Source organism: Lissotriton vulgaris, chromosome 1_1 (genome assembly GCF_964263255.1).
Source record: "Lissotriton vulgaris chromosome 1_1, aLisVul1.2, whole genome shotgun sequence".
Lineage (NCBI taxonomy): Eukaryota > Metazoa > Chordata > Amphibia > Caudata > Salamandridae > Lissotriton > Lissotriton vulgaris.
This window is the reverse complement of record NC_141685.1, coordinates 110,444,144-110,471,632: the sequence shown is the minus strand read 5'-3', so window position 1 is coordinate 110,471,632 and position 27,489 is coordinate 110,444,144. Positions and strand designations below refer to the sequence as shown.

The following is a 27,489-nucleotide window of genomic DNA, read 5'->3' as shown; positions in this document are numbered from 1 at the left end:
ACAGTCCCTCTAGAACACTACGCTCCTTCAGTTCACATGAACTGGTGGTACCCCGTACCAAATCTGTCTTATGGGGAGACAGAAGATTTCTTGTTGCAGCACCCAAACTATAGAACACCTTGCCGCACTCGATTAAAACAAGCACCTCACTTTGGTCTTTTCGAAAGCAACTTAAGACCTGGCTTTTTAATCTGTAAACTCTAGCTCCCCTTTGATGGTTAAACACTGCAGATATTCTCTTAGCGCTGAGATGCCCACGGGCCTTCGTTCGCGCTCTATAAATGCTTTTAATAAATAAATAAATAAATAAATAAAGGAAGCACTGATGACAAGATATGGGTTAGCTCCAGAGCTCTATAGACAGAGGTTCAGGAATTGTAAGAAACTGGAGGGAACCAATTGGGTAGACTATGTGTCTTTCTTTTGCAGAGCTAATCAAATGCTGCTGGTGGGCTTGCAGCAGTGGTGTGCCACCCACGCAAGCGCCTTGTAATGTGTGTCTCCGGCCTCCCATTGCAAGGCCTGTGTGCAGCCTAGCACTGCCATGTCGACTTGGCCAAGTGCACCCACTTGCCAGTCGCTAAACCTTTCCTTTGCATCATATTAGACACCCCTATGGTAGACCCAAGGGCAGGGTGCATTGTAAGTATAAGGTAGGAATGCTCTGATGGGTGTAGCATGTTCTAATAGTGAATTACAGCCATTTTCGTTTTTCACTATTGAAGGCTACCTGTTCTTATAGGCCAGAATGAGTAGCTAGAATATTACACTCTTATAATCCTAACTGACTCAGGGAACACAGTAGAAATTCGAATTTAGTATGCCTGAACTCAGAATAATAAAATACATCTTTTAGTAAATTCAAATTCAAATTCAAAAATTCTTTATTTCGGCAAATTTGGCCATAAAAGAGTACACAATGAAAGAAAAAGGGGAAGAAAGGGGGAAGGGAGGGCAGGTAACATTTAAAATTCATTTATATACACATGACTATATTTTCGTACAGGCAAAAATACCCACTCAACTATACCACATTAAAATACATTAAAAATAGCATCAGATTCAGCACATTTGTTTATAAGCTTTGAGGCTAGCAATCGATTTCTATTAATTTACATCTCTTACACCACATAGCTAGCAGAAATTTAGAAAGTGCAAAAACAATAGGGCTCAGTGTACTGGTTTTAACAATTCTAAAAGCATGCAAGCAATGTTTAAAACCCAGGTTTCTGCACAATGGTATCAGCCAATATTTTCTTGGTTTTGTGTATGCTGGACAAAAGAAGAGAACATGGAGTGCATCTTCTAAGTCCCAGCTGCAGCCCGGGCAAGACTTATTAGAGGAGGCCGTCCACTTGGATGTAACAGCCTTAAGGGGTAAAGTGCCATGTAGCCATTGGATAAAAAGTTTCCGAGCTAAAATCGGGAAGACAACATCCATGAAGTCCTCGAAATAATAAGAAATTTTTAATTCAAAGAAGGAATTGGTGAGGGTGCCTGCATTAGGGGCTGTAGATAAAAGTTCCAGCTTTTGCCCTTTGTAGATTTTAGTGAACATTTTCCGTGAGATCCTGCCATAGGCCCTGTCTGGCTCTTCCCACATGGGCTGTAGTCCTAAACTTAAAAACTCACGCTTGATGAACGCGAGCCAGGGAATTTTGCCCACACAGTTAAAGCTCAGGATCTGTTTGAGTTCATCCCTGTAATTTATGAGATCTGTAGTGGTCCATAGTCTGTGCCAGCACCTTAGAGGTTTTACTGTTAACTCGTCTGCAATGGGCATCAGTCCCAAGTCTAACCTCAGTGGTGTTAATGGGGTACTCTGGGGAAGCGATAATAATCGCCTTACAAATTTGGACTCAACTTTTGTGATTTCCGGGGCAGCACAGTGGCCCCACAGCTCACCTCCATATAGAGCAGCTGCCCTTGCTTGCGCCTTATAAATCTCCAGGGCAGGACTCATTGGCCTAAAGCTTGAAGAGTTGGAAACCTTTGAGATGGCACCCGACAACTGTGACAGTTTCATATGGGATTTCGCCTTTTGCAGTCCCCATGACAGATTTTCATGAAGTGTAACACCCAGGTACTGGAAAGTCGAGACCCTTTCCAGGCATACATCGCCCAGTGATGGATTAGCGCAAATCGACACTGGCGGGTTAAAAATCATGAATTTTGTCTTGTCGGCGTTGATCTCAAGGCCTCTACTGTGACAAAAGTCCCCAAAACCATTCAGTATCCTCTGAATTCCCATGGGAGATTTGGATAGTAGGAGGGTGTCCGCGAACATGATCGCCGGCAGCCTCCTACCAGCCAGCCTCGGTGCGTCATTGTCGGGGACGCTATCCAGATGTGAGATTACCCTGTTGACATAAAGGCAGAACAGGGTCGGTGCCAAGACACAGCCCTGTCTCACCCCCCTGTCAACGGGGAACCTTGGTGACAGCATCCCGTTCTTGCCACAACGGACCTGGGCAAAGTTCCCCTCATGTAATCTCATGAGCAGTGCTAGAATCTGATGTGGAAGGCCCAGATCATGAAGGACAGCCCACAATTTCCCCCTAGGAACTAGGTCAAACGTGGACCGAAGGTCCACGAAGACCATGTAGAGGCTGCCACCCTCTACCTTTACCGTCTTCCAGTACAGTAGGATCAGTCGGAAAATTTGGTCCATAGTGGACGTATTCCTTCTGAATCCTGCCTGGAAGGGGCTCAATACATCGTGTTCCTCCATCCACGTCAACAATTGGTCCAGGACCAGTCTCGCAAATATTTTTTGTTGTACATCTATCAAGCTAATTGGCCAGTAGTTGACTGGGAGCAGAGGTGACCCCTTCTTAAATATCGGGACTATCTCTGCCCCCAGCCAAGTACTAGGAACTTCCATACCTCTCGAGATGGCGTTAAATACCACAAGGAGATAGGGGCCCCAGATTTCAGGTTGATGTCTAAAGAGATCCCCCTTTAATTTATCAAGCCCGGGGCCTTTCCTGCTGATAGTTTGCATATTGCACTTATCACCTCCCCCAAGGTGAACTCCAGGGGCTCCTGCCGATCTTCTGAGACTTGTAGGTCGAGCAAACTAGACAACACAGCTTCCCCCCCATATAGACCTTTAAAGTGGGCGTCCCATGCTGATGCTGCAATATTCGGTTCTATCGCAGATTTTGGTTCACCCGAGCCATGATTAACAAGTGACCAAAATCTGCGCGCATCTTTTGTGTCCAGGGCTAACTTTAGGTCCAACCACCTTTCCATATCCCATTCTTTTTTTGCATACCCCATTACCTCTTTGTACTTCAATCTACAATCTCGGATCACCATTTTACTTTGTCCTGCCTTGATTGCTGTAACAAGATTGCACTTTGCCTTCCTGCATGCTGAGTTATACCAGGAAGAAGCAGGTTGTGTGGGCCTTCTTGTCGGTGCCTGAGGGTAGAAAACTTCAGCCAGGTTGTTGGCCAATTCTGAATGAATTAAGCTAAGTTCTTCATTGATTTCCCTGTGAGAATCTTGGGAGATTAGGGTTTCGACCTCCAGGAGTCGTGGTAGAACTATATTATAGACTTTAGCTAAGTTCTCTTCCGAACCTACTATTCTACCCCACTTTACCCTGCGCCTGTTATTGGATAGAGTCAAACCAGTACCCTCATCATCTTCTCCTGCGTTAGCTGAGTCTACTTCTTGTTGCCCTGGATATATCAACTCCAGGCCTAATGCGTTGTGGTCACTGTCAGCTCTCTCGACTACCCTGAAATCAATGACCTTCGACCACATCTGGGTTTCCACCATGATGTAGTCGATTCGGTACTCTTGCCCCTTTTTGTTGTAGGTACACACTGACGGGCTATTGGACGCTGAGCGTCCATTACAAGCCCTAAGGGAGTTGTTTAATACCAGGGCTGTAATCTGAGTAGCCAAAGGGGACCACACCTTAGGGCGAGGGGACTGGCATTGGGGAATCGCCCAGTAGTCATCCTCTCCCAAAAGGGCACCTTTGCTACTTCCATAAATGGCTCAAATTGACAGTTCACATCCCCTGCAACCAAAAGCCTAAAATCCCCTGACAATGTGCTCAGGAATTGGGATAGATCATCGATTGTGGTGGACTCAAGGCCCTGCCGTACTGGCCTCGAGTAAACATTCACAACCGCCAGTCCATACCCGTTGGGCCATTTTAGCACTAGACACTGCACATCATCTGAATCAGTGGGCATGCTTTCCACCACACAACCCAGGTGAGGAGCAACTCATATAGCCAGCCCCCCAGATGGTCTTCCTTTCCCTCCCCACCTTGCAGGTACATAAAAGGTGGCAAATCCCACTCTAGAGTGTTCCTCCCTGGCCCAAGTTTCCTGGAACAGACATACATCCATCTGGTCTACCAGGGAGCCCCACTCTGTACAATGTAGCTTGTTTGTAATACCCGCCACGTTCCAGGATAATATATTAATTGATGTCAGTGTCGTGGCTATTTTTATAACTGCAGCGCCTACAGTTTGTGCCCCACAGTCAGGTGGAGCTTGGAGCTTTGGCACCACACTTTCTCGTATCACAGGCCCTTCTACCATATTCGGTGCCCGGGTCTGGATAATTGGGAACACTCTACCTGGACCACCATCTATCCCCTCTGCACTTTCAGTAGACTTTTTAAGATCCATAGTCTGAAAATGACCCACCCTCAGCTCCCTATCCGCATGAAGTCAGTCTGCCATTTCGAGGGAACTAAACCTATTGTGGGTCGCTGGGTAATTATGGGTTATTAGGTCTCTGTGGGCGCCCCTGATCGCCCTTTGGCCCTGCCTTTGCATCACCAGTGACCAATCCGGTGAGCAGTCTTGCATTGCGAGTCTGGGGTAGAAGAAGGACAGAGGATAGGGTTTAATCCTTGAGTCTGCATTGTCGTGAGCCCAATTCCAAATGTGTTCTACTGTGCGCGGGTCCCTAAAGTTAACCAGAACACAGTCGCCAGAGATGGTTTTTCTGCTGCGTCCCACCCAAGCTATCCTGCGTACCATCAATACTTCACTTTTGACATTGTGTGGTAGGGGCCTATTGTAATTGAGGCATTGGGTCACTTCTTTTAGAGACGTATGTGATTCTTGGCCATGGTTGCTAAATTCAGGAATACCTGTCAATACCACCACATACGGGCTGGTTTCAGGCGGCAAATCAATTCTTGCTACAACTTTAGATGTTGGATTAGATAGAGACTGACTCCTTTCTGGTGCTTTCGCAGCGGGGTCTGAGGTGGGCGCACTTGATTTGGCTGCCGGTCCAATCCCAGCACCGACTCCTGCAACCACGGCTGTCGAGTTGGCAGCAGTGTTAGGAGGCCCGGCAGTGGAAGAAGGAACAAGATTGGACACAGAACTGGTTTGGACTGTATCTACCGGCTGCATTTTTTTCTTTCTTTTTGCCCCATTTCCCACCATAGCCTGTTGTAACTGAGAGAGCTGAGATTCCATGCAAGCAAGTCTCTCATCTAGTGGTTCAAGCGCTAACTTTAGTAGGGACCCCAGTCTCTCTAGAATGAGACCATCCTCCCCCTTGACCTCCCCCGTGCACTGGGCCTGCTCCAGAGTCAAGGGTCCTTGCGTATCTTGAGGTGACAAGGATGTGTCAGTGCCCGGGCCAATTGAGTCGTTCAAAGTAGGACCTCCCTTGATTTGTGAAGATGTAGCACTACCAGACCGGCCCTTCACTGTTCTAGTATTCCTGTGACAAGTCACTTTGGTTGCAGCCCGCTCCCTCCTATGTTTTGGCCCTCTTTTAGTACCCCTAGGTGGGTAATATGATGATTTCTCTGGTGAGGTAGGCGGGGATTCAGCCTCTGGGAACACTGTTGCCTCTGGAGTTGAGGAGCTTGTAGTTGAAGAGATGTGGAGTGTACCAGGACTGGAACGCAGGTGGTGCTGGCATGGTTATCGTGCACGGGTGTCCGAGCATTTGCAAGGTGGCCCATAGATGAGCGTTTGGCCATAGCAAGGTCCTGGGACACTCTACGCTCCATGAGGATATTACCCTGGTCGATCACTGAATTTGCTCTGATGATGAAATTGTCTAGAGTACCAGTAATCAACCCTCTGTTGGCCATTGTGTTACTCCATGTCCCCCGGGCAGCCATATTGGTGATATGCAGGACCCCCCCCCCCCCTTAGGCTATGCGCGCTGCTGACTTTCGGGACACCAAGTCCCACACGCTGTGGTTAGCCCACTGCTCTGCCTCTGCCGCTGCTTCCAGGGGCCGTTTGCCCGCCTGCTGAGCCCCAAATCTGTGAGGGCGGTTTTAATCTCTTTGTTGATCTGTCGTCTGCAAACTCGTAGCCAACCAGCAGCAGCAGCGTCGAAGTTACCAACAATGTCTCAAGTGGTTTCCGTCAGAGCACTTTATAGCACTTTATAGCCAATGCTCTTACACGTCTTCTTCCACACAAATAGAAATAAATGCACTCGCTATTGTGCTATTATGCTCCAGTGCTCACCGTGTGTTTAACTACAGCTTTCCAAGCCTAATTGCAAGCTCTCCTCTCCTCCGGCTCCACACACAAACCATCCGACTCCAGACGACCTCAGGTGAGCTGTAACGCGTTTAGCAACCGCCGCACCACGCCGCACTCCGCTCCGCTCTACTCGTCCATGGACACATTCCTTTTCTTTAATACCGGCAAAAAGTGCATATATATTTTTTTATCAATCTGACTGCCCTTTAGTTTAGTTTAGTCCCGGAGGCAGGGGCAGATTCATGTAATTTATACACAACTGAATTGTCACTTATGCAGTCTTTCCCCTCACCTCACCTGTGCAACTCTGGAGTTTTGAGCCACTTCTGCTCCCTCCTCTTGTCCGCGGGAGCCCCTCGGCGGCACCGAGGCAGAAGACCCGAGTCCTGCAGCACAACTCGGAGACGGCCTCCAGGTGCGCCTCGCACTAGCCTGGAGCAACGCCCAGAGACCGCGCCGAGTCCGCACTCACTCCGCGGCCGAAGGAATCAGTGGCTCAAACACCGTCACCTGCGGCCCACGTCCAGCACAAGAAACCTCCAGGTAAGCTCTGTTTTCTCCGATTCGGACTCCGCCGAAGAAACCCTTGCAGGTTCGAAGAAGTAACGCTTATTTTAATATTCTGTGTTTGCAAATACCACTTTTAGAAAGTAGGTATTTGCTTGCCTAACCATTTGAGCCTTCCTCTGCTGTGTTGTATATTCCTTGTCTGGGTTTGTGAGTGGTAGGCTGGGGAATTCCAGGAGACAGGCAGGGGCAGCCCGGTGGTGAATAGAGAGATCTGCATCTAGATGGGTGGGAGGAGTTGCACCTGGGACCTGAATAGGGCTGGGCCTTCCCTCTACAATGCTGGCTCCACCTCCTGTGGCTTGTCTGATGTCTCTGGCCTGCACTGTGAAAGGAGAGGAAGAATCATGTCAACAGAGTGCTCCAGAGCTGTATTTTCCCTCCCCCGTGCTGGCTCCACCTCCTGTGGGGCATCTGATGTCCCTGCCCTGCACAGTGAAAGGAAGAAGAGAGTTATGTAAACAAATTGCTCAGGAACTGGTTTGGACTAGGCAGAGGCCTCTCTGCCTTCAGAGAACAAAGGATTCTGGGTTATAAATATTGGGACCCTGATCCCAAGAAATTAGACCTTTTCTGGAACAAGAAATCTTTCTGCCTAGGAGAAGAACCAAGGAAGCTGCAGGAGTTGGATTGCCCCTCTGCCAGTGTGCTGTTTGCTGGGTTGGCCTGCAGAGGTTGCTTCATTGCAGAGGGAAAGGAGAAGGAACTTTGTAAGGACTTTCATCTACAGAATATTCTCCAAGGGCTTGAACTGTGCTTGCCTCCTGCTGAAGTCTCAGGAACAAAAGGTTTCACCTCCAGCTCCCTCCTGAATTTCCTTGCTGGGAATTCTGACTCCAGTCACTGGAAGCTGGAAGCGCGATGCATCAAGATGAACCGTGTCGCCGCCGCAGCTGAAATTATCGCAACGCGGGAGAAGCGAAACTTTGTCGGATCTCCCTGGAAGCGTGTGTTCATCTAAGCTGCCTGCTGTCGCATCACCGGAGAAATGTGACACCATCGAGAGAGTCGTCATCGCATCACCGGAGAAGAGTGTCGCAGGGCCTGTCGTGGCTCCATAGTACAGAGTCGTCGCAAGGCAGCCAGGGCGTCATCGCATCGTCATCCCATCGCCGCATCAAGGGCGCCATCTTTTCGCATCGCAACCGGATCATCGCATCAAGGTGCCATCTTGCGCACCGCAACGGGCCCGCAAGCTGAGTAACTACTCATCACCTTTGCTCTGGTAAGGCTCACGACGAGTCCCCTACTCTGCGCAAGCATTGAGGCAGGACACAACCGTTCCCCCGGATCACGGAACCGACGCAACTCCCCTTTTACGAGACTTTTGTTTACTTTGTGTATCGCATCCAGGTACTTTGTTGAGAACTTTGTTGCATTTACCAACAACTTGAACTAAGCAACTTGCATCATCTTTTAAGTCATCTTAAGTGTAGTATTGTGGATTTTTGCCATTTGTGGTCTTGTGTTTACAACCTGTGTTGTGTCCATCTGTAGTGTTTTCACTGTATTACTGTGGATATTCACAAATACTTAACACACTGCCTCTGAGATAAGCCTGTCTGCTCGTGCCAAGCTACCAAGGGGATGAGCAGAGGTTATTAAGGAGTGTAACCCCCTTATCCTGACTTAGAAGTAAGGGTCCCTATTTGGACAAAGGTGAATACCATTGCCAATTAGAGATCCCCAGAGTACTTGTAGTTCTCACAGTACACTAGCTGCACATCAGAATCGGCTTGTTCCTATGCAATCCCTCTGTGGCTTCCTTGGTCTTGCGACCTGAATGTCTAGGCCACACACTTTCAGACCACAACCACCTCAAAACGGTGATTCAGTGGAGCAGAAGACATGCACCAGTACCTACTAGGAGGCTGTATGCTCCGGCCCTGCAGGACAGAGTCTTCTGTGATACTGTAAGTACACATATTGCCATCTTTGAGGAGAACAAAGGGACTGCTTCTACGACAGTGATAGAGTGGGATACCTTTAAGGGTGTCACATGAAGCCTGTGCATCAAGATGTAGCATGGTGTAAAACATGCCTTGTGAGCCAAGAACCTCTCCCATGAACAAACAATATGAACAGCGGAAATATATGTGGGGTAGCTGCATGAAACAAGAACATAATCACCTCTCTCCGAAAGGAGTAAAGAGAGGCAATGGTCAGACTAGGAACACTACACTATCAAATAGTAGCAAGGCTCCTATGGTTGTTGACCCCAAAGACCCCAAGAAACGGCAGTAGATCCCCGGTGGGAGAGATATTGAATGTGCAAGCAGATATAAACCAGGCTTTTCTGTAGTATCACACATCTGTCTACCAGGCCGAGGAGGGAGTGCAAGCTCCTCGATTAGATGAGTATTTGAATAGACTGTCGATTCCCAGACTTAAGCCCCTTCGGGGACATTCAACAGATGAAACCCTGACCACTAAGGATATTGGCTTCATGATTGACTATATCACGTGCAACAAAACTCCTGGGATGGACGGGTTCTCTGTAGACTTTTACTTCACCTACAGAGCAACCCTCACTCCAAAGCTTCTCCAAATGTACCAACAGGCCCGGCAGGAGGGCACATTGCCGGGATCCCTATGGAGGCTATGAGATTGGTCCTGCCTAAGCCCAACAGGGACCCCTGGAGATACGGTCCTACTGGCCACGGTACACCGAGCACAAGAATCGCAGGAAGGTCTTTGCAAACAGGCTGCTGGCCACTGCATCCATTCCTGCTGAATGGAAACTCGCTGCAGTCAAGCCTCTGCAGAAAAAACCCCTACCTGATCCCACCACGCTCTCCAACCTTCGTCCCATATCGTTGCTTCCACTACTGTTTAAACTGACCGAAGCTGCAGTAAATAAACAGTTGACTAAACATCTAGAGGAAAACCACCTATTTCATCCAAACCAGGCTGGTTTCAGGGCCAAACACTCCACGGAGTCAGCCCTCCTACATACTGTAGAGACCCTCAAGATGGCACTGGACCAAGGAAAAAAGGCCGTCCTGATCCTGCTCGATCTGTCGGCGGCCTTTGACACGGTCCCACACCCCGTGTTGATAGGCCGCCTGACAGAATCAGGGCTTGCAGGAACCGCCCTCGAATGGCTGAAAAACTTCCTAAGCCATAGGAGGCAAGTCACCATACTAGGAAACTACTGCTCGGATGAAAAAACCATAAAAACAGGGGTACCACAAGGCTCAAGCCTGAGCCCGGTTCTGTTCAACCTTTATATGACCCCCCTGATTGAACTCATCACATCCTTTAACATCAGCACGATATCTTACGCTGACGACACCCAGCTCATCCTAGTACTGGATAACAACTCTACTAAAGCGGAAGAAAACTTAAGAAACTGTCTTACTGCAACCTTTGAATGGATGCGTACGCACCATCTCAAATGTAATTCAGGTAAAACTGAAATCCTCCCTTTTGGCCAAAATAACCTTTTTTCCCCCACCAATTGGTGGCCCCAAGATGCCGAAATCCCACCAAACACCATCACGTCGGCTCGCAACCTCGGGATAAGGTTTGATGAAGCCCTATCCTTTAAGCAACAAGCAGGTACAGTGGCAGGGTCCTGCTTCAATATCATCAAAGGCCTTAGAAGGTTCTTCGACCTCCTTCCCCTGACAGCCAGAAAGACTGTTGCAGTAGCCCTCATCACATCCCGCTTAGACTACTGCAACAGCATCTATGCAGGCTCTAACAGAGCTGTTCTGCACAAGCTGCAGATGGTTCAAAACGCCGCCGCCCGCCTGGTGCTAAGACTACCCAGGAAATCATCTGCCTCAAAAGCACTTAAAACCCTGCACTGGTTACCCATCCACAAAAGAGTGCTATTTAAAATCCTACTCATCACGTTCAGAGCCTACCACCAGTCGGGACCGACATACCTGTCCCAAAGGTTTGGAAGATACACTCCCTCCCGTGCACTCAGATCATCCGACCTAAATCTACTCGCACTCCCCAAGTTCAGACTAACCACAAAAGGTGGAAAATCCATCGGAGTACTAGGAGCCAAGGCCTGGAACAAACTCCCACCCCAATTGCGCCTGATCCATTCCGAAAAACTGTTTCGCAAAACGCTCAAAACATGGATCTTCAAAGCTGAAGACTCACTCTGCTTAGCGTTAATCTAACCCTACGCTTTAATCATAGACCATGATCTATGAATATGATCAATCTTAAGCAGCATCTCCCCCCTTCTTTTTCGGGACAGTGATGTCTAGCGCCAAGATGCTCCCTGGAGTGTAAGTTGCGCTCTACAAAAGCCTATTCATATCATATCATACCCTGCCTCTTTACATTGGCACCAAGACCAGAATAATTTTGTACCTGGGAGGAAAATGTATCTAAACCTATGATGCCTCTTGCGGCTGATGGAAGAGAATCTTCATGAATTGCCTCCATACAGAGCACTCTCACTAGATATAGAGAAGGCCTTCGACACCCTGGGGTAGTTTTACTTAGCGAAAGTGCTGATGTGCATGAAACAAGGAGCAGAAATACTGCATTGGATAAATCTCCTCTACACCAACCCGCTGGCCCGCATCTGGACAGGCAGAGATCTCAGTTTTTTTAAGCATGCAGCAAAGATACCCGCTGTCAATTACTTTTGCCCTAGCCATGGACCTGTTTGCTGGCCTGTTTTGTTCGCAGGACCCAGCAATCAGTATACAGAGTGAGCCAAATTGAGAGGCCTTATCACTGTATGCTGATGATGCATTTGTGTACCTCAGGAATGTGTATGCGTATCCATCGCAGGTGATGAAGGTTCTAGATGACTTTGGTAGGACTTCCGGAATGAGGCTAAATTGGACCAAATCCAGCTTATATCCCAAGCGCAAACTCACAACTTAGAACAGGAAGTGCTGCCCTAATTAGCACTGGGGTGGCACCATGACCTCTTCAGGTATTTAGCGGTGAACTTACTATACCGAAGAAGATGTTATAGAGGGCAACTTAGGTGATGTCCAATGTTTGCAGCTCCCTGTCGTTTTGGGGTTCGTTGCCTCTATCAACCCATGGGTAGAGTGGAAGTTGCAAAAATGCTATTAATATATTTATACTGCTTCTCGACCCCTCTAGTTTACCTGCCCTGGCGCTTCTTCAGGAAATTGGACTCTGTTTCTGTTCTTATGGACTTAATCTGGGGAGCGGGCCACAAGAGAGTTGTGCTTTGCAAACTATACACTACCTTGGAACGGGATAGAGGAAAGGACATTTAAAAGACTAATAAAGAACTACAAACTACTGTGTGACTTGGAAGCCTATTATTTCTCAATACAGCCCTTGTTTGTGATCTTGTTACAGTTCTCACATTATCATCCGCACTAGAAGAAATGGGAGCCTGGGGTGTCTGATCACAGAAACTCATTTACATACAAAAGGGGGTGAAAGCCTGTTCACAAAGCACAACACAACATGTTTATGTAATAGTTTATACATTGCACAAGGAGTGTGATTCAGGTAACAGTGTGGGTGTGACGGGAACGAGCAATCTTAGTTGCTGAGACATGAATGTCTGACGGGTGCATCTTTAGCTCTTTCAACTGTTTGAGAGAGGGTGGCAGTCTCAAATTCTGGGGGCATAGATACCAACAGCTTCCCTCATAATATTTGCTTTTTGCATCTACAGTTGGTGCAGATGCCACCTAAGAGAGTAACCTTTCAAGCTAGGTAGTATGCTTCCTGGAGTGAGCCTGCTTTGCTTTTCCCAAACTTTGGTCAGCAAAGGTAAATATGTCTTCTACTAAAGTGTTCTTAGCTCGCTTTTGGTAACGTGGCTTGAGCAGTATGGCCTAAGGCGCGCTCAAAGGAAAAGCAAAACAGTGGAAGTCACAAATTTCAATTCAGTTTATTAAAAATAGACAAGGAACTTTAAGATTCAAACCAAGTTTAGATAAAAAAGAATATTTAACAATTATTCAGAAGCAAAATCTAAAGGAGGGCTGTGATTTAAGGATTATAAATTAGCAACTGTCAAAACCAAACAAAAAAGTAAATGAATTTAAAAAAAAAGCTGATCCACTGAGTCGATCAGGAAGTCACATACAAAATTGTAGCTGACTTCACTAGCTTAACTTGAGGGGTCAAAGGTAAGTTTAGTCCCTGGTGATGATCAACACTTGAATTTGATGCAAGGCTTTTGGCTGAATCTGTCTCACAAGGTGACGAGCTGCACAGAAGTGGCTTGAAGGGCAACATTCCCAGTTGAACCTGAATTCACAGCAATCAAAATCAATGAAACTTCAGGCAGTAACAAGAACTGCAAAGTCTTCGGAGCTTCCAAGTTATGGAGATGGTTCAAGGTTGATGATACAAAGCTTGGAGCGCGGTGTGAGACAAGCAGCGTACTGGAGTTCACGCTGGCGGTTCAAACATGAAACTTGTAACCGCCAAGGTGTATCACAGCAGGTTCAAAGGTTGTTCAGCGATTCAAACCCATATCTCACTTAACCAAGTGGAAAGGTAGAATACCATTAAAGGCAGATCAAGGTGCAGGAATCTCAGGGTTTGGGCTCTCAGTGCTTACATTGTAGCCGTACAGCGAGGGTAAAAACTGTTCATCGTATAAAAATGTACACAAAGGATAAGACCTCAGAAGCAATTAACAGCAAAGTACATTTCTGTGCTAATGTTGTGATAAAACCAACAAAATCAGGTAAAAGGAAGAGGAGAAGGGAAAAATAAAAGCAAATCATGATAACATGGCTAACAACACAGAGAAATTACCTGATCCTACTACAGTAATGATAAATCACTGCTACACGAGGCCCTCAGGAGGCCCAATGATGTATCAAATCCAGGAAAATTACTTCAAGATATTTGTTGCAGCTCCCCAGCTAAACAGACACATCGGACGAGTGCTCTGGTGTTCGCGCAGGATCATCCAATTCACTCTAATAACAGCCCAAGTGCCCGTGTCCACTTTAGAGTTACCACAAAAATGACACACCCAGGCGGAGTTGGACACCTCGAAGGCTATTCACAAAGGTACCTTACACCTGTGAGTAATCTGTACATGCAAGGATGCTCGTAGAGTAACTTTGCTACTTGTATCTATTCACTATTACGATAACGTTACTCAAAAGTGTGGACTTGCACGTCTGCACACCCTTAAATAGATGTGGAGCAAAATGTACAAATGTAACTTACTGAATCATAAATGGAGCATTAGAAAGTGCAGCATAACCGACCACTGGTAATGCCTTCTCAAACTGCATATACATTCAAAAGAATGTTACAAAATTACCTATATTTTAAAAATTATTTTTGCATGATAAAATATGTTGACCTTTTAATTCATATTTTTTTTAAACTATTAAATAAATAATTTCAATTAATTCTATCCATAACTTTTTGTAAGGCAGTTCCACCTCTGAACAGAGTTGTGAAAGGAAATTTTGTAACTATGAGTACATAAAAAAAAGAATGATTTTACTGTAGGTGGGATTTTTCATACAAACCTTTGAAAAAAGATGTTTAAAATGAATTACATTTCAAGTTAATAGTGTTGCATCATTTGCATTTGTTATAAAGTAAATTTACATTCATATTTAACATACAAATATTTTATTTTTTCAAGTTTGATGAACTTGTAAAATGTTCCCTACATTTTTTACACAGGGAGAGCTTCACCCAAGTTGAATATATATAAAATTGTATTTTTTCTAAAGCCTAAATTAAAAGTAAGTAACATTTTTATTATGTATTTATAATTATTCATTGTGAGGTAGAGACATAATTGTAACAAGTGTAATTATACCTTACTAAAAATGATTGTTATATCAGTGTTTAAATTAAATAACACATTTTTATTAAAATAATCAAAAGTTTACTTTTGAGATATTTTTTGCCATTGAACTTTTAATTTTTTATTTTTAACTAGTTGCAGTTCCAGTGGATGGCCATGTGTGATATTGGACTTACTCTGGCTCTGAGCAGGAGTACATTTACGACTCTTTAGGTACATTATGGCTGTAGTGACTTTATAAGTGTGGTTCGTAAATAGTAATGAGCTTACTCCCTAGTGAGTGCCTGTCCTTCCCTAAATCCCTCCCTACACTCTTCTTTACTCCTGCCTTACCCCTCCCCTTTATTCATGAGTATTTCACATTTTACAGCCACTTCCCTCTGTCCCTCCCACATTTACTACTAAAACTATACTAACTTGTGTGGAAACTCTGCAGTCGAGCCAGACAACTCCACAAAGAAAAAGATAGGAGAGGCAGAACGACTGCACATAGTTTGTGAATCGCATTTTGTTGTACTTTAGTCGTCCTATAGTAGTTTATGAATAGGCCTGATTATCTGTGAGACTTTTTTGGATGTATCTGATGTGATTGTAAAGCTTGTGAAACTGTCCTCAGCAGATGAGAAGCAGGTTCCATTTGTAGCAAAAAGAACATGGAAAGATGCAGCTAAAGTGGATCTTTGTAATATGAGGCTGTGTCCCATTGGAACAGAAGTCATTAGAACTATTTAGGGTGGGGCCAATAATGGTTTGCATATGGTTGGCCTTGTCTTTAGTGGCACGGAGACTAGAGAATAATGTGGTGAGATGTTGCCGAGATTAACGACCAGTCCTTCCATCACTGTTAGTTTTTCTCAATGATCAGCCCTCCGTGGCACAGAACAGATGTTGGTTCCATAGGGACCTAAGACAAAGGGACTCCTGCTGCAGACCCCTGGTGAGGGTCATTATGGCTGCAAACAGTTTGATGTTGCAAGCATTCCTGATCCTAGCAGCGTGGCCTCAAAGTTCAGGATCGAATGGCCTTTGTGGGTCAGAGCTCTGCATATAAACACTCAGGGAGGAAAACACACTGAATGGAATGATGCCCCAAATAGTGGCTTAGGAATGATTTTAATTCAAGCATTTCCATCCCTCGCTGTGTGCTTTTCTCAGTAGACAGTTTGTAGAACAATCAATAGAGTGGAGTCTTTGTAGCTGCTTCATGTAAATGTTTTTTGATGCTGAAAGTTCCTCCTCAGTGTTTACAGTGAGCACCTTTTATTCTACCACAGTGTCTCTCTTACGTAGAAAGGTTACATTTACAACTGAAGTTTTTGTAACATTGAGAGCACGGATCATTTTCTTTCTCATTGTGGGTTCTCTCTTGTTGAATGAAACTGAATCTCCAGCAGATGCTTCCCAGGCATTTAGACCAAAGACAAGGTTTTTACAGGTAAGTTCTCCCAAATTGAGTGAGACCAGATTCCAACTGAAACTTTTCCAGTATTCAGAGATCTAATAAGGTCTTTCCCCAGTATGAGTTCTTTCATGTCTAGTGAGATTCCTTTTCAGTCGGAAGCTTTTCTGGCATTCAGAGCACTGATACAGGTTATGCCCAGTGTGGGTACTTTCATGTGCAGTAAGGCTGGATTTCTGACTGAACCATTTCCAGCATTCAGAGCACTGATAAGGTTTTTGTCCAGTGTGAGTTCTTTCATGTAAAGTGAGAGTGGATTTGCAACTGAAGCTTTTACAGCATTCAGAGCACTGATAAGGTTTTTGTCCGGTGTGAGTTCTTTCATGAAAAGTGAGAGCGGATTTGCTACTGAAGCTTTTACAGCATTCAGAGCACTGATACGGTTTGAGGCCAGTATGGATTCTCTGATGTACAGTTAAAGCGGATTTGTGACAGAAACTTTTTTGGCATTCAGAGCACTGATACGGTTTATGCCCAGTGTGGGTTCTTTCATGTAAAGTGAGATTGAATTTGCTACTGAAGCTTTTAAAGCATTCAGAGCACTGATATGGTCTGAGCCCAGTATGGATTCTCTGATGTACAGTAAAAGCGTATTTCTGAGAGAAACTTTTTGGGCATTCAGAGCACTGATAGGGTTTGAGCCCAGTGTGTGTTCTTTCATGTACAGTAAGGATGGATTCCTGACTGAAGCTTTTCCAGCATTCAGAGCACTGATAAGGTTTGTCCCCCGTGTGAGTTCTCTCATGTCTAGTGCGAGTCTTTTTCAGTCTGAAGCTTTTGTGGCATTCAGAACATTGATACGGTTTGATGCCAGTATGGATACTCTGATGTTCAGTTAACCTGGATTTGTGATAGAAACTTATTTGGCATTCAGAACACTGATACAGTTTATACCCAGTGTGGGTTCTTTCATGTTCAGTAAGGCTGGATTTACGAGTAAAGCTTTTCAAGCATTCAGAGCACTGATAAGGTTTTTGGCCAGTGTGAGTTTCCTGATGTTGAATCACACTGGCACTAAAACTGAAGCTTTTTTGGCACACGGAGCACTGATACTGTTTACGCCCGGTGTGGATTCTTTCATGTATCGTAAGGTTGGATTTGTGACTGAAGCCTTTCTGGCATTCGGGACACTGATAGGATTTTCGTCCAGCACTAGTTTTCTCATGTTTAGTGAGGTGGGATTGATGACTAAAGCTGTTCTCACATTCATTGCTCTTATTCAAGTTGTTTGTTTCTCCAAATTCGGTCTGTTCCTGAATGCATGCCATCTTCAGACTAAATCTGATTCCAGAGTCTGTTTTTGTTTGTGTTACACTCAGCATTAACTTCTAAACTACACTGCAGAAGTTCTTCTTCACATTTGTATTTAACTAATTATAGTTTTTACCTGGAGATCATTTTCCTACCTTTGAAGGCACCGATCTAACTTGTCTTATTAACTTTCACTGAAGAGCCCCTTCTATTGATTAAGAGGCCTCTCAGGGATTCATTTTCTCCAAGTTATGCCCGGGTGAATTCTGCAAAGAAAGAGGATGTGAGATGCACACAAGGCGTTCTTATGGACTGTGGGGGCGTGCCTATAACCATGGTGTTCATGGGAAATGTAGTAATTTATTGTTTATTGTGAAAATATTGCATTTTCATTGGCTGCTGTGTTGATGCAGTAAAGTTTGAGAAGCATAATCCTCGCCTCCGTGTCCTTAATAGAATTGAAAATTCTTGTCGCGAATGCTAGCAAATTTTTGATTCTCTCTTGTTTAATTAGTCTTATTTAGTGATTCTAGTTTATCACCTTTGATTTAGGAGTTTTAAAAAAACTGATAAGGTCTTTGGGCTTTAGTGTTTGCCTGTTAGGTATGTCTGTTCATACAAGTAATGACAGCTGATTAGGGCATGCCAGGGTGGTTTATGAATTATTAATAGCGTAACACTGGCCTCTTTTATACTTGCTGAGCCAGTATATGCTTTTTTGCTCAGTGGCTAAGACATGTACATGATCCACTTTGGAAGTTACAGGACACTTTGAAACCACTCGGATCAACCCAAGAGACAGAGCTGGTGGGGGAAAATCTTCCTATATTGGAAATGATAATCCAGCATCTTTGCTGTAACGACATCTAAGAAAGAGCATTTAGAATGACTTTCTTTTAAATGATCTTTTTCTTCCTCTTGTCTCCAGGAGACAGAGACAAAAGCTTGCACTTGTAAACCGAGGATATTAGTCTTTTTGACCGTTCTGTCACATTACAACACGTCTACGGGTGCTGATCTGTTGGAGAGGGTTTGGGTCTTCAAAGCATTTCTCATAAACCATCAAACAGAATTTAAATCACTGACTTTTCTCAAGTGCACTGCGTGGGGATCAATTGTGGCCAATGTTCTCCTTAATCGCAGTTACGGACATTTGGTAAACATTTATGGCCATTTTACTTCAGGGATTTGACTACTTTCACATTCACCAGATTCTTCTGCTCCAACATCCTCACTATTTCTGGCACGTAGAATGTGTTTCTTCTCAAGAGCTTGAGAATGTTTTAACTTTCCTTGAAATAATCCTTTTCGTTGTGTTTCACAAAATTTAAACCTTCTTTTTTCTGTTCATGCTTCAGTCACCTGTAGAAATGGAGTCAGATATTGTAATTGAACACAAAGAAAACATTTATGACTGTATACTTTGCACAAAGAAAGTATTGACAAAAACAAGATAGGAAATCAGTTGAGTAGCATTTCTGATAGTGGTGAAACAGCTCTGGACACTGTGTGGATCGGGAGCTTCGGATCACTGGAGCTCATGGATGTGAGAGCAAACGTACAAGTTGCACATATATTGTGACACCGATTCTCAGCCAACACTATCAATTTACAATTTTTGTGGCAAAGACTGGCATCACAAGATATTTGTAATTCTTTTAATGAATTATCAGCTGTTATTTACTCCAATGCCCACCTAGACTGTTAATCTATTCCCTTTTCCAGTGATCTAGGAAGGGACATTTTGTTGAACGAAAGAATTGGCCTTGTTGCACTCAGTACTTTAAATGCCACTGTGGACTGATGCTGTGTCCAGTTAGCTCAGTGGAATTCACTATTTCAAATTGTGCAGATGATAAGGACTTACTTTGTGGACCAGAACTCAACACACTCCTCTGACAGGACGCGGGTACTGCAACACCTGAACAAGAGAAAAAAACAGCACAACAGTAAAGGAAACCAAAAAGGGTCAAGAAAAGAAAAACACAAAACAGAGGAAAGAGAAAAAAGGCTATCTTCCACTCTCACTACAGGGGTCCAGCATAGGAAACTCTGAAGCAGATGCGTGTGAACCCAAAAGTTACTTCTAAACCCAATGCCCCCAAGGTCAGCACCAGGCGCAGCTCCACCGGCCGCACCACCCTAAAGCAAGCCCTGTGTGCATGTGTGTCCACGCACATGTACTGTGTCTTTTGCTTGTAGTAGATAAGACACAAAAGGATAGTTTAGGAGGACGCAATGAGATGGAAGTCAGATCCAGAGATGAAAGATGCTGAAAGAACGGACAGAGGGAGGATAGTATCATGTGGTCTGGAAGAGGAGACAAATGTGCCAATAGTTAAGGAGCTGCTGGGCAAAAATGACCTAAAAAGGAACTGGACTTGCATTACACCCCCCAACATGTTCCAAGAGTGGAATGTGGCTCCATCAGGTGATTATCAGAAGTTTGATAACAACAAGAATAGTGCACAGAGGGAGTCAAATATTGTAGTCGAAGAGACAGAAAAACAGATCAAGAAAGGGAATAGAGAAAGAAGAAACAGGGGAAAAGGAAACTTAGAGTTATAGGAATACTTACCAGACAATTATTTTATTTTTTGTTCCTCCAAGGGTGGCAGCCACGCTGCACTGCCTGGTCATCCCAGCATACCTTGAAAGGAAGTAAAGAAATGGTTTTGCGTCAGACGACTATCAAACTTCCTCACATTTTACAAATAACCGTCCTGAACTTACAAAACAAAAGAATCTCTTGTTCTCTGCAGGCCATTGTGAAGCAACTCTGGTTATGAATACAGATTTTTTTGGTTCAAGAACCATGATCCTTTGCTGGAAAAGGTCCTTGTGAATATAGAGTGCACCCACAGTCTCAGAGAACAAACCCTAACAATCCAGTCCACTTCTTCATAACCCCCATCTTTCCATTTACAGACCATGAAACTTGCAAATCAAAACAATCTGGTTTGCAAAGGTATGTTAATGTCCTTGTACATAATTCTACCCACCGTTCATAAATCAGTCTAAGCAGACTCAGATTTATACAAACCATGCTCTTGGAGCAACAGCAATTTAAGTTCAAGCTGATGCAGAGTTTGAATGCTGAGCAATGGAAGCAACAAGGCATCAATGTGTTGGCGCTTTTTATCTATAACTTATCTGAAGGGATGATGCGGAGGGTCAGTATAAATAAACCCTTCACGAGACAAAGCTTGGAACATTGAAATGTTTAGACCTCCATTGAAGACAACGGAGCAGCAGCAGCCTATACAACCTGATCTAGGCCCGCTGCTCTCAACATTACAATGTCCTAATACACAGCCTCTGCCTCTCTGAAATACAGGGATTGGACAGGAGAAGGCAGAAGATACAGCCTGCAGCAGGGCACACAGGAGCCCTCCCTTCCTTCCCCCGTATCTCGCAGTGTCACTGGTGTCTCGGAAGGTGGGGGTGTTCTGCTCATCTCCTACATCTCTTGGCTCACCTGAATGATGAAAAGCAGTTTAGCCGAGCCCAGAGAGAACCGGGGGCTGACTTCAGCCTCCTTTCACAGCTATTGCTGTGAATGTTCAACTATTAATCGCCGTGGTCCTGCGTGCGGGTGTTAACTGTTCAACATTACCACTTACAGCAGTTCGGAGTACCGGAGGTGTTTCAACCCCCTTGGTCTATGGGACACCGTTGTTTTTATTAATTAACACATTCTGCCCTCATAGGGCAAACAGTTTAATGACCTTATAGTCAGCCATAGCAGGCAATACTGCCCATTAAAGGACCACTCCCTTGGTAAAGGCCCTTGCCCTTGAAGCTGCAACAAGCTACAAAGCTATATTAAAGGTTTCAAATAATTACTGAAGGCATAAACATGGGTACTCAGTCAGAGAAATAATTATCATAATATTTGCAGGCGGATCACATAAAAGTAACATCTAAAGTATATCAAAAGCCAGAATCAGAAATAACTCTCGATGTAAAGTCAATAGACAGACCACCACAACAAATGTGTGCTAAGAAATAAGAAAAAGTTTTTCTATAATATCAAATAGCAAACTGACATAGAATCTGCTTTTTAAAAATCAAGAAAAAGTTCTTAAGTCCAATATCAGTAAGAGGACTGACATGTAGTCTGCCTTTAGGAAAAGGATAAAATAAAACAAATCCAGCAAATATCCCAAAACAGTCATTTTATACGTTTTTAGACAGAGAGAACACATTATTGACATGGTTCATGATGAGGTAAAAATGACAGCAATCAATGAATGTTCATGAAAACATGGCACAACAAAATGAAATTTAATAAACCACACCTACAAAATGAATAATTAATTGTGACTCTTCAACTAAAAGCCACAAGTCATTTTACATGGTTATTTCCTAACATAATAACTGGATCTTAATCACAGTTTAAGTTTTTAGCCGTTCATCATTGACTCAATTTGCATGGGAACATTTGCTGACAGCTCATTGGTTGTTTATTAGAAATGCCTACAACTTGGACTCCTTTCCAAAGAGTGGTGGGTTGGGCGCTCTCGTCAGTCTGACTGTGGAACGGGAGGCACATTTATTGATTAAAGTGATGCCGGATTTCCATTTACTTCTTCTACAAAAGAGCCACTCTGGGTGACCTCTAGGACTGCACCAAGCATGCAATCCTTCTCCCGTCTCAGGCACCGTCATTGTGTCTGATTCAGTCCAGTAGAAACTCCTAGTGTTGATGCAAGTTGTGGAAAATCCTTATTAATTAAAAAAGAATTTTGTTGAAATCTTAAATTTGTTAAGAATTTTGGCGTTCTATTCTACACTGGGCTTTGGGACTATCGGGACTGAAGGCATGTTCTAATATATCTGCCTTTGACTCTTCATGCTCGGCACAGAGGCCAGTTGGGCTGGGACCATTGGCTATGACATCCCATTCTGTGCCATCTGATTCATGTTCCAGTTTCCCAGGTTCCTGCAAACCTCACAAGAATTATGTCTTGTTCTGCACATTATTTGTGTTTGAGGTATTTAAATTGCCTCTGTCAGTAAAACCTATACCCTAAGCAGGGCCAGACCGGCCGGAACCGGCTTCTGGTGTTTCTCCGGGGGGCTGGAAGAGTGGGGGCCGATTCTTCAGTGCTGGGAAACGTATTTCTTACTGGGGGCTGGTTTTGCTATGGTGGCACTATATCGCCCCCGGCAACAAAAGAGGCAGGGAGCTGGGCCGTCAAAATTGTCAGGCCTGGTTGGGGTTCCTAGTCCGGCCATGACCCAGAGGAACAACTTTTCCTCCATGCATATACTGAACATCATTACTCTGCACCCCAACGCCGTGCATATCCAAATTCACACCAGCAACAAACCCAGAATCAAAGCGAGAATAGCATCCGCGAGAACCACTTTCGTCACCCTTTTGGAATATTTTTGTCTGAGCCGTCATTATTTTTTCTTTGATATTTTTCTGCTTAGTAACAAAATTCTCACTACAGAACTTTGCGTAAAACAAAATCTCATCCGGAATGTTAGTCTGCAGCCCCTCACATTTTTCTGGATATGTGCACTACCTCTAGATGCAACGCTAAAAGATGCGCCCTCTTTTACCCGGTCTTTGCCTTTGCAATATTGTCTGTAACTCTGCATTAATCTCTTGTAATATAATAAAATATTTTGAGGCACTTCACTCTGTGGTTCTTCAATTGGCCAGTTTACAAGCAACTTACACTCATTCCACAAATCTCTTGGGACAAATATTAACAAACTTAAACTCAGCTCTCAACCACCCCGCCTGGACGAACAGGCCTCATCTCCACTGCATCCCTCCTGGAGAGGCCCCACCTCCTTTGAACCACCCAAACACAGGACAGGCCTCACCTCCTCTACACCTTCCTGGACAGGCCTCTCCCCCTCTGCATCCCTGGACAGGCCTCACCTCCTCCACACCACCCTGGACAGACCTCTCCTCCTCTGCATCCCTGGACAGGCCTCACCTCCTCTACAACGACCTGGACAGGCCTCACTCACCTCCTCTGCACCCCCTGGACAGACCTTGCTTCCTCTGCATCCCCCAACAGGTCTCGCCTCCTCTGCACCTACCTCCAAACAGGCCTTACCCCCTCTACATCCCATGGACAGTCCTCCCCTCCTCTGCACCTGTTGGACAGGGCTCACCTTCTTTGTGCCTCCCCCTGGACAGGCTTCACCTCTTCTAACCTCCCTCCGACAGGACAGGTCTCACCTCCTCTGCAACCCTGGACAGGCCTCATCTCCTCTGCACCCCTGGACAGGCCTCACATCCTCTGCACCCCCTGGACAGTCCTCGCCTCCGCCACCCCCCTGAACAGGCCTCTCCTACTCTGCACTCCTGGACAGGCCTCACCTCCTCTGCAGCCCTGGACAGGCCTCACCTCCACTGCACCCCTGGACAGACCTCACCTCCTCTGTTCCCCTGGAGAGGCCTCTCCTCCTCTGCAGCCCCTGGACAGGCCTTGCCTCCTCTGCACCCATGGACAGGCCTCACCTCCTCTGTGCCCCTGGACAGGCCTCTCCTCCTCTTCACCCCCTGGGCAGAACTCTCCTCCTCTGCGCCCCTGGACAGGCCTCTCCTCCTCTGCACCCCCTGGACAGACCTCTCCTCCTCTGCACCCTTGGACAGGCCTCACCTCCTCTGCACCCTTGGACAGGCCTCACCTCCTCTGCACCCCTGGACACGCCTCTCCTCCTCTGCACCCCTGGGCAGGGCTCACCTCCTCTGCTCCTCTGGACACGCCTCTCCTCCTCTGCACCCCTGGACAGACCTCACCTCCTCTGCACCCTTGGACAGGCCTCTCCTCCTCTGCACCCCCTGGACAGGCCTCACCGCCTCTGCTTCCCTGGACAGGCCTCTCCTCCTCTGCAGCCCCTGGACAGGCCTTGCCTCCTCTGCACCCCTGGACAGGCCTCACCTCCTCTGTGCCCCTGGACAGGCCTCTCCTCCTCTTCACCCCCTGGACAGAATTCTCCTCCTCTGTGCCCCTGGACAGGCCTCTCCTCCTCTGCACCCCCTGGACAGGCCTCTCCTCCTCTGCACCCTTGGACAGGCCTCACCTCCTCTGCACCCTTGGACAGGCCTCACCTCCTCTGCACCCCTGGACACACCTCTCCTCCTCTGCACCCTTGGACAGGCCTCTCCTCCTCTGCACCCCCTGGACAGGCCTCTCCTCCTCTGCATGCTCGGACAGGCCTCACCTCCTCTGCACCCTTGGACAGGCCTCTCCTCCTCTGTACCCCTGGGCAGGGCTCACCTCCTCTGCACCTCTGTACAGGCCTCACCTCCTCTGCACCCCTGGACAAGCCTCTCCTCCTCTGCTCCTCTGGACAGGCCTCTCCTACTCTGCACCCCTGGACAGGCCTCTCCTCCTCTGCACCCTTGGACAGGCCTCTCCTCCTCTGCACCCTTGGACAGGCCTCTCCTCCTCTGCACCCTTGGACAGGCCTCACCTCCTCTGCACCCTTGGACAGGCCTCACCTCCTCTGCACCCCTGGACAGGCCTCTCAGTGCTTTTCACAGGAGCTCTTTGTGAAGGATCCTCATCAAGGACAGAGGAGCCCAGAGTTCATTGCACCCCATACAGCTCTGACTCCACCCTGAGCCTCGGGGCGATATGCACAGGCCCCGAAGAAAGACACTGCTCCCCTGGACAGGCCACTGCTCCTCTGCACTCCTGGACAGGCCTCACCTCCTCTGGACAGGCCTCACCTCCTCTGCACCCCTGGACAGGCCTCATCTCCTCCCGACCCCTGGACAGGCCTCTCCTCCTCTGCACCCCTGGACAGGCCTCTCCTCCTTTGCATCCCTGGACAGGCTTCACCTCCTCTGCACTCCTGGACAGGCCTCACCTCCTCTGGACAGGCCTCACCTCCTCTGGACAGGCCTCATCTCCACCCGACCCCTGGACAGGCCTCACCTCCTCCGCTCCCCGCTCAGCCTCAGCAGCTCTCCTGATATCACCATGAATGCCAGGGAGGGGGGAATCTGATCCATGGAGTAAAAATGTTAGCCAAGTGGGTTAGCAGCTCTCCTACTTGAGCAGAAACCTGTCCAGGCTCTCTCCTCCTTCTGGAGCTGGGGGGGAGGGGCAGGTGCAGATTTGAGGTCTGAGGGGGGTCTGTAGATGGTGGTAACTGCCCACCAGACAGGGCTCCTTCCTCCTCTGCAGCAGGCTGGACACACCAGGAGAGGCCGGAAGTAATGTCAGCACTGCTACTGGTGCTGTCTCTGCTGCCACTTACCCGGAAAAGGAAACCCTTCTCCCTTCCACCTAATGTGCAGCTCAGTGGTTTCATCAGCAGGCGAGGAGCGCCCTCTGGTGGCCGCTGACTGAACCGCCACTTCCAGGCTCCAGGATTGAATGCATTTCACACAAACAAGCATTGGTGCCTGTAAAGACCTGAGATTTCAGATGTCACAGACAGGAATGTTTTTAAGGGTCAGACAGTTCAAGTACAGGGCCTCACACTTTGCTGCTGCTGTAAAAAAGTATTTATAGCTGCACTTCAGATGAGCATCTTCCAAACACTGATGTAAAGGTCTAAAGAGTATTTACAGAAAGGTGACAACTGGAAGCGACAGTCTGTATTTCAATGAACATATCTGTATTTCAATGAATATATCTGTATTTCAAAGAATATATCTCTATTTCAAAAAACATATCTGTATTTCAATGAATATATCTGTATTTCAAAGAATATATCTGCATTTCAATGAATATATTGGTATTTTAATGAATATATGAGTATTTCGGTCAGTTTTGCAATTAAACTGGGCAGCTTATTTATTCTTTTAAATAATTTATTTGCAGTTTTTCAAATCCACAACGTGCTAGATAGCAAAGTAAATAGAGGTAAATACCATGGAGTTTCATACACCAGATCAGTGACAATGAGGCATAGATCATGTGTCAAAACGACAATTGAAGGAACAGCTTATTTCTAATTTTCCTATGTCTGTGCTTATTCCTTATATTTAATACGGTTTTATATCCTCAAACAAGACTGAAATGTAGGCCCTAATTAGGTTTTGAGTTTCTGGTTTAAGAGCACAACTGTCTCGTAAATTATTAAGATAGCGGTCTCTTCCAGGCTTTGTTTTTTTGTTTCCAGTAACCACCATCCTCTCTCAACAAAGATTCACTGACAAAAAATAAAGCAATATATCTTTGAAACAATTAATTCCTAAGATAGGGCAACCAAGTATGAACCAGACATTTTTCACACAGTTTGCATTGAAATGAGTGGGTGTTACTGGTCTGAAGAACAGGGGAGGGGCATTTCACTACTCGAAAATATTCTACTCCTTCACATAGGCTCTTATATCACAGTACACTCGTCATCAATACACCATTGATTAGTGAGTGCGTCAACTCTTTGTAGCATTGTCATGCAAGCAGCCTTGAATGCCTCGACAGCGACATTAGTTCGGACGTGCATACATCAGAGCCCTCAAGCCTCACTCATCCTGAGTGACACTAACACATTTGGAGGTCGTGCTGAAGTATCACTCAAACCTGGCCCTTTCTTCCAAAATATGGGGATTAACTAGAACTTCACACGTGACTATTCGGCACAGAGCAGACCCTCTGTCCCACATTTTGTTGGCAAAACCTTTCTCATATTTCACCATGAGTACTGCACACAGTTCAGTAGAATGTTATATTGAATGTCTATTTTAGTGAGACTTGGTTGTCAATCATATCACTTTACATGTGTTCTCATCATGTCTATAAATTCAGTAATGTTTCTTCCTTTGGTACTGTCAAAGTCAAATGTTAAGTGACAACACTCCCTGTGTCTTTGTTTAATACCTAATTTCTCTATTGATTTTTCATATACAATGAGCATATAACAGGTATGAAAGTTTATCGATTCAGCAGAGTCCAAGATACTGAGTAAACTAGAACTTGTGAGAAGACATTGATAACCGGAAAAACAATAAATAACATAACCCG

General features: G+C 45.7%; 1 protein-coding gene across 1 annotated transcript in view; it reads right to left on the bottom strand.

The window, feature by feature from the left end:
* LOC147737645 (uncharacterized) overlaps window positions 1-27,489 on the bottom strand; it is a 339,012-nt gene that overhangs the window by 83,812 nt on the left and 227,711 nt on the right. Inside the window, 2 exon segments of the mRNA XM_086924706.1 lie at window positions 16,444-17,563; window positions 19,401-19,454. Of these exon segments, the coding sequence (XP_086780832.1) occupies window positions 16,444-17,563; window positions 19,401-19,454 (1,174 nt within the window).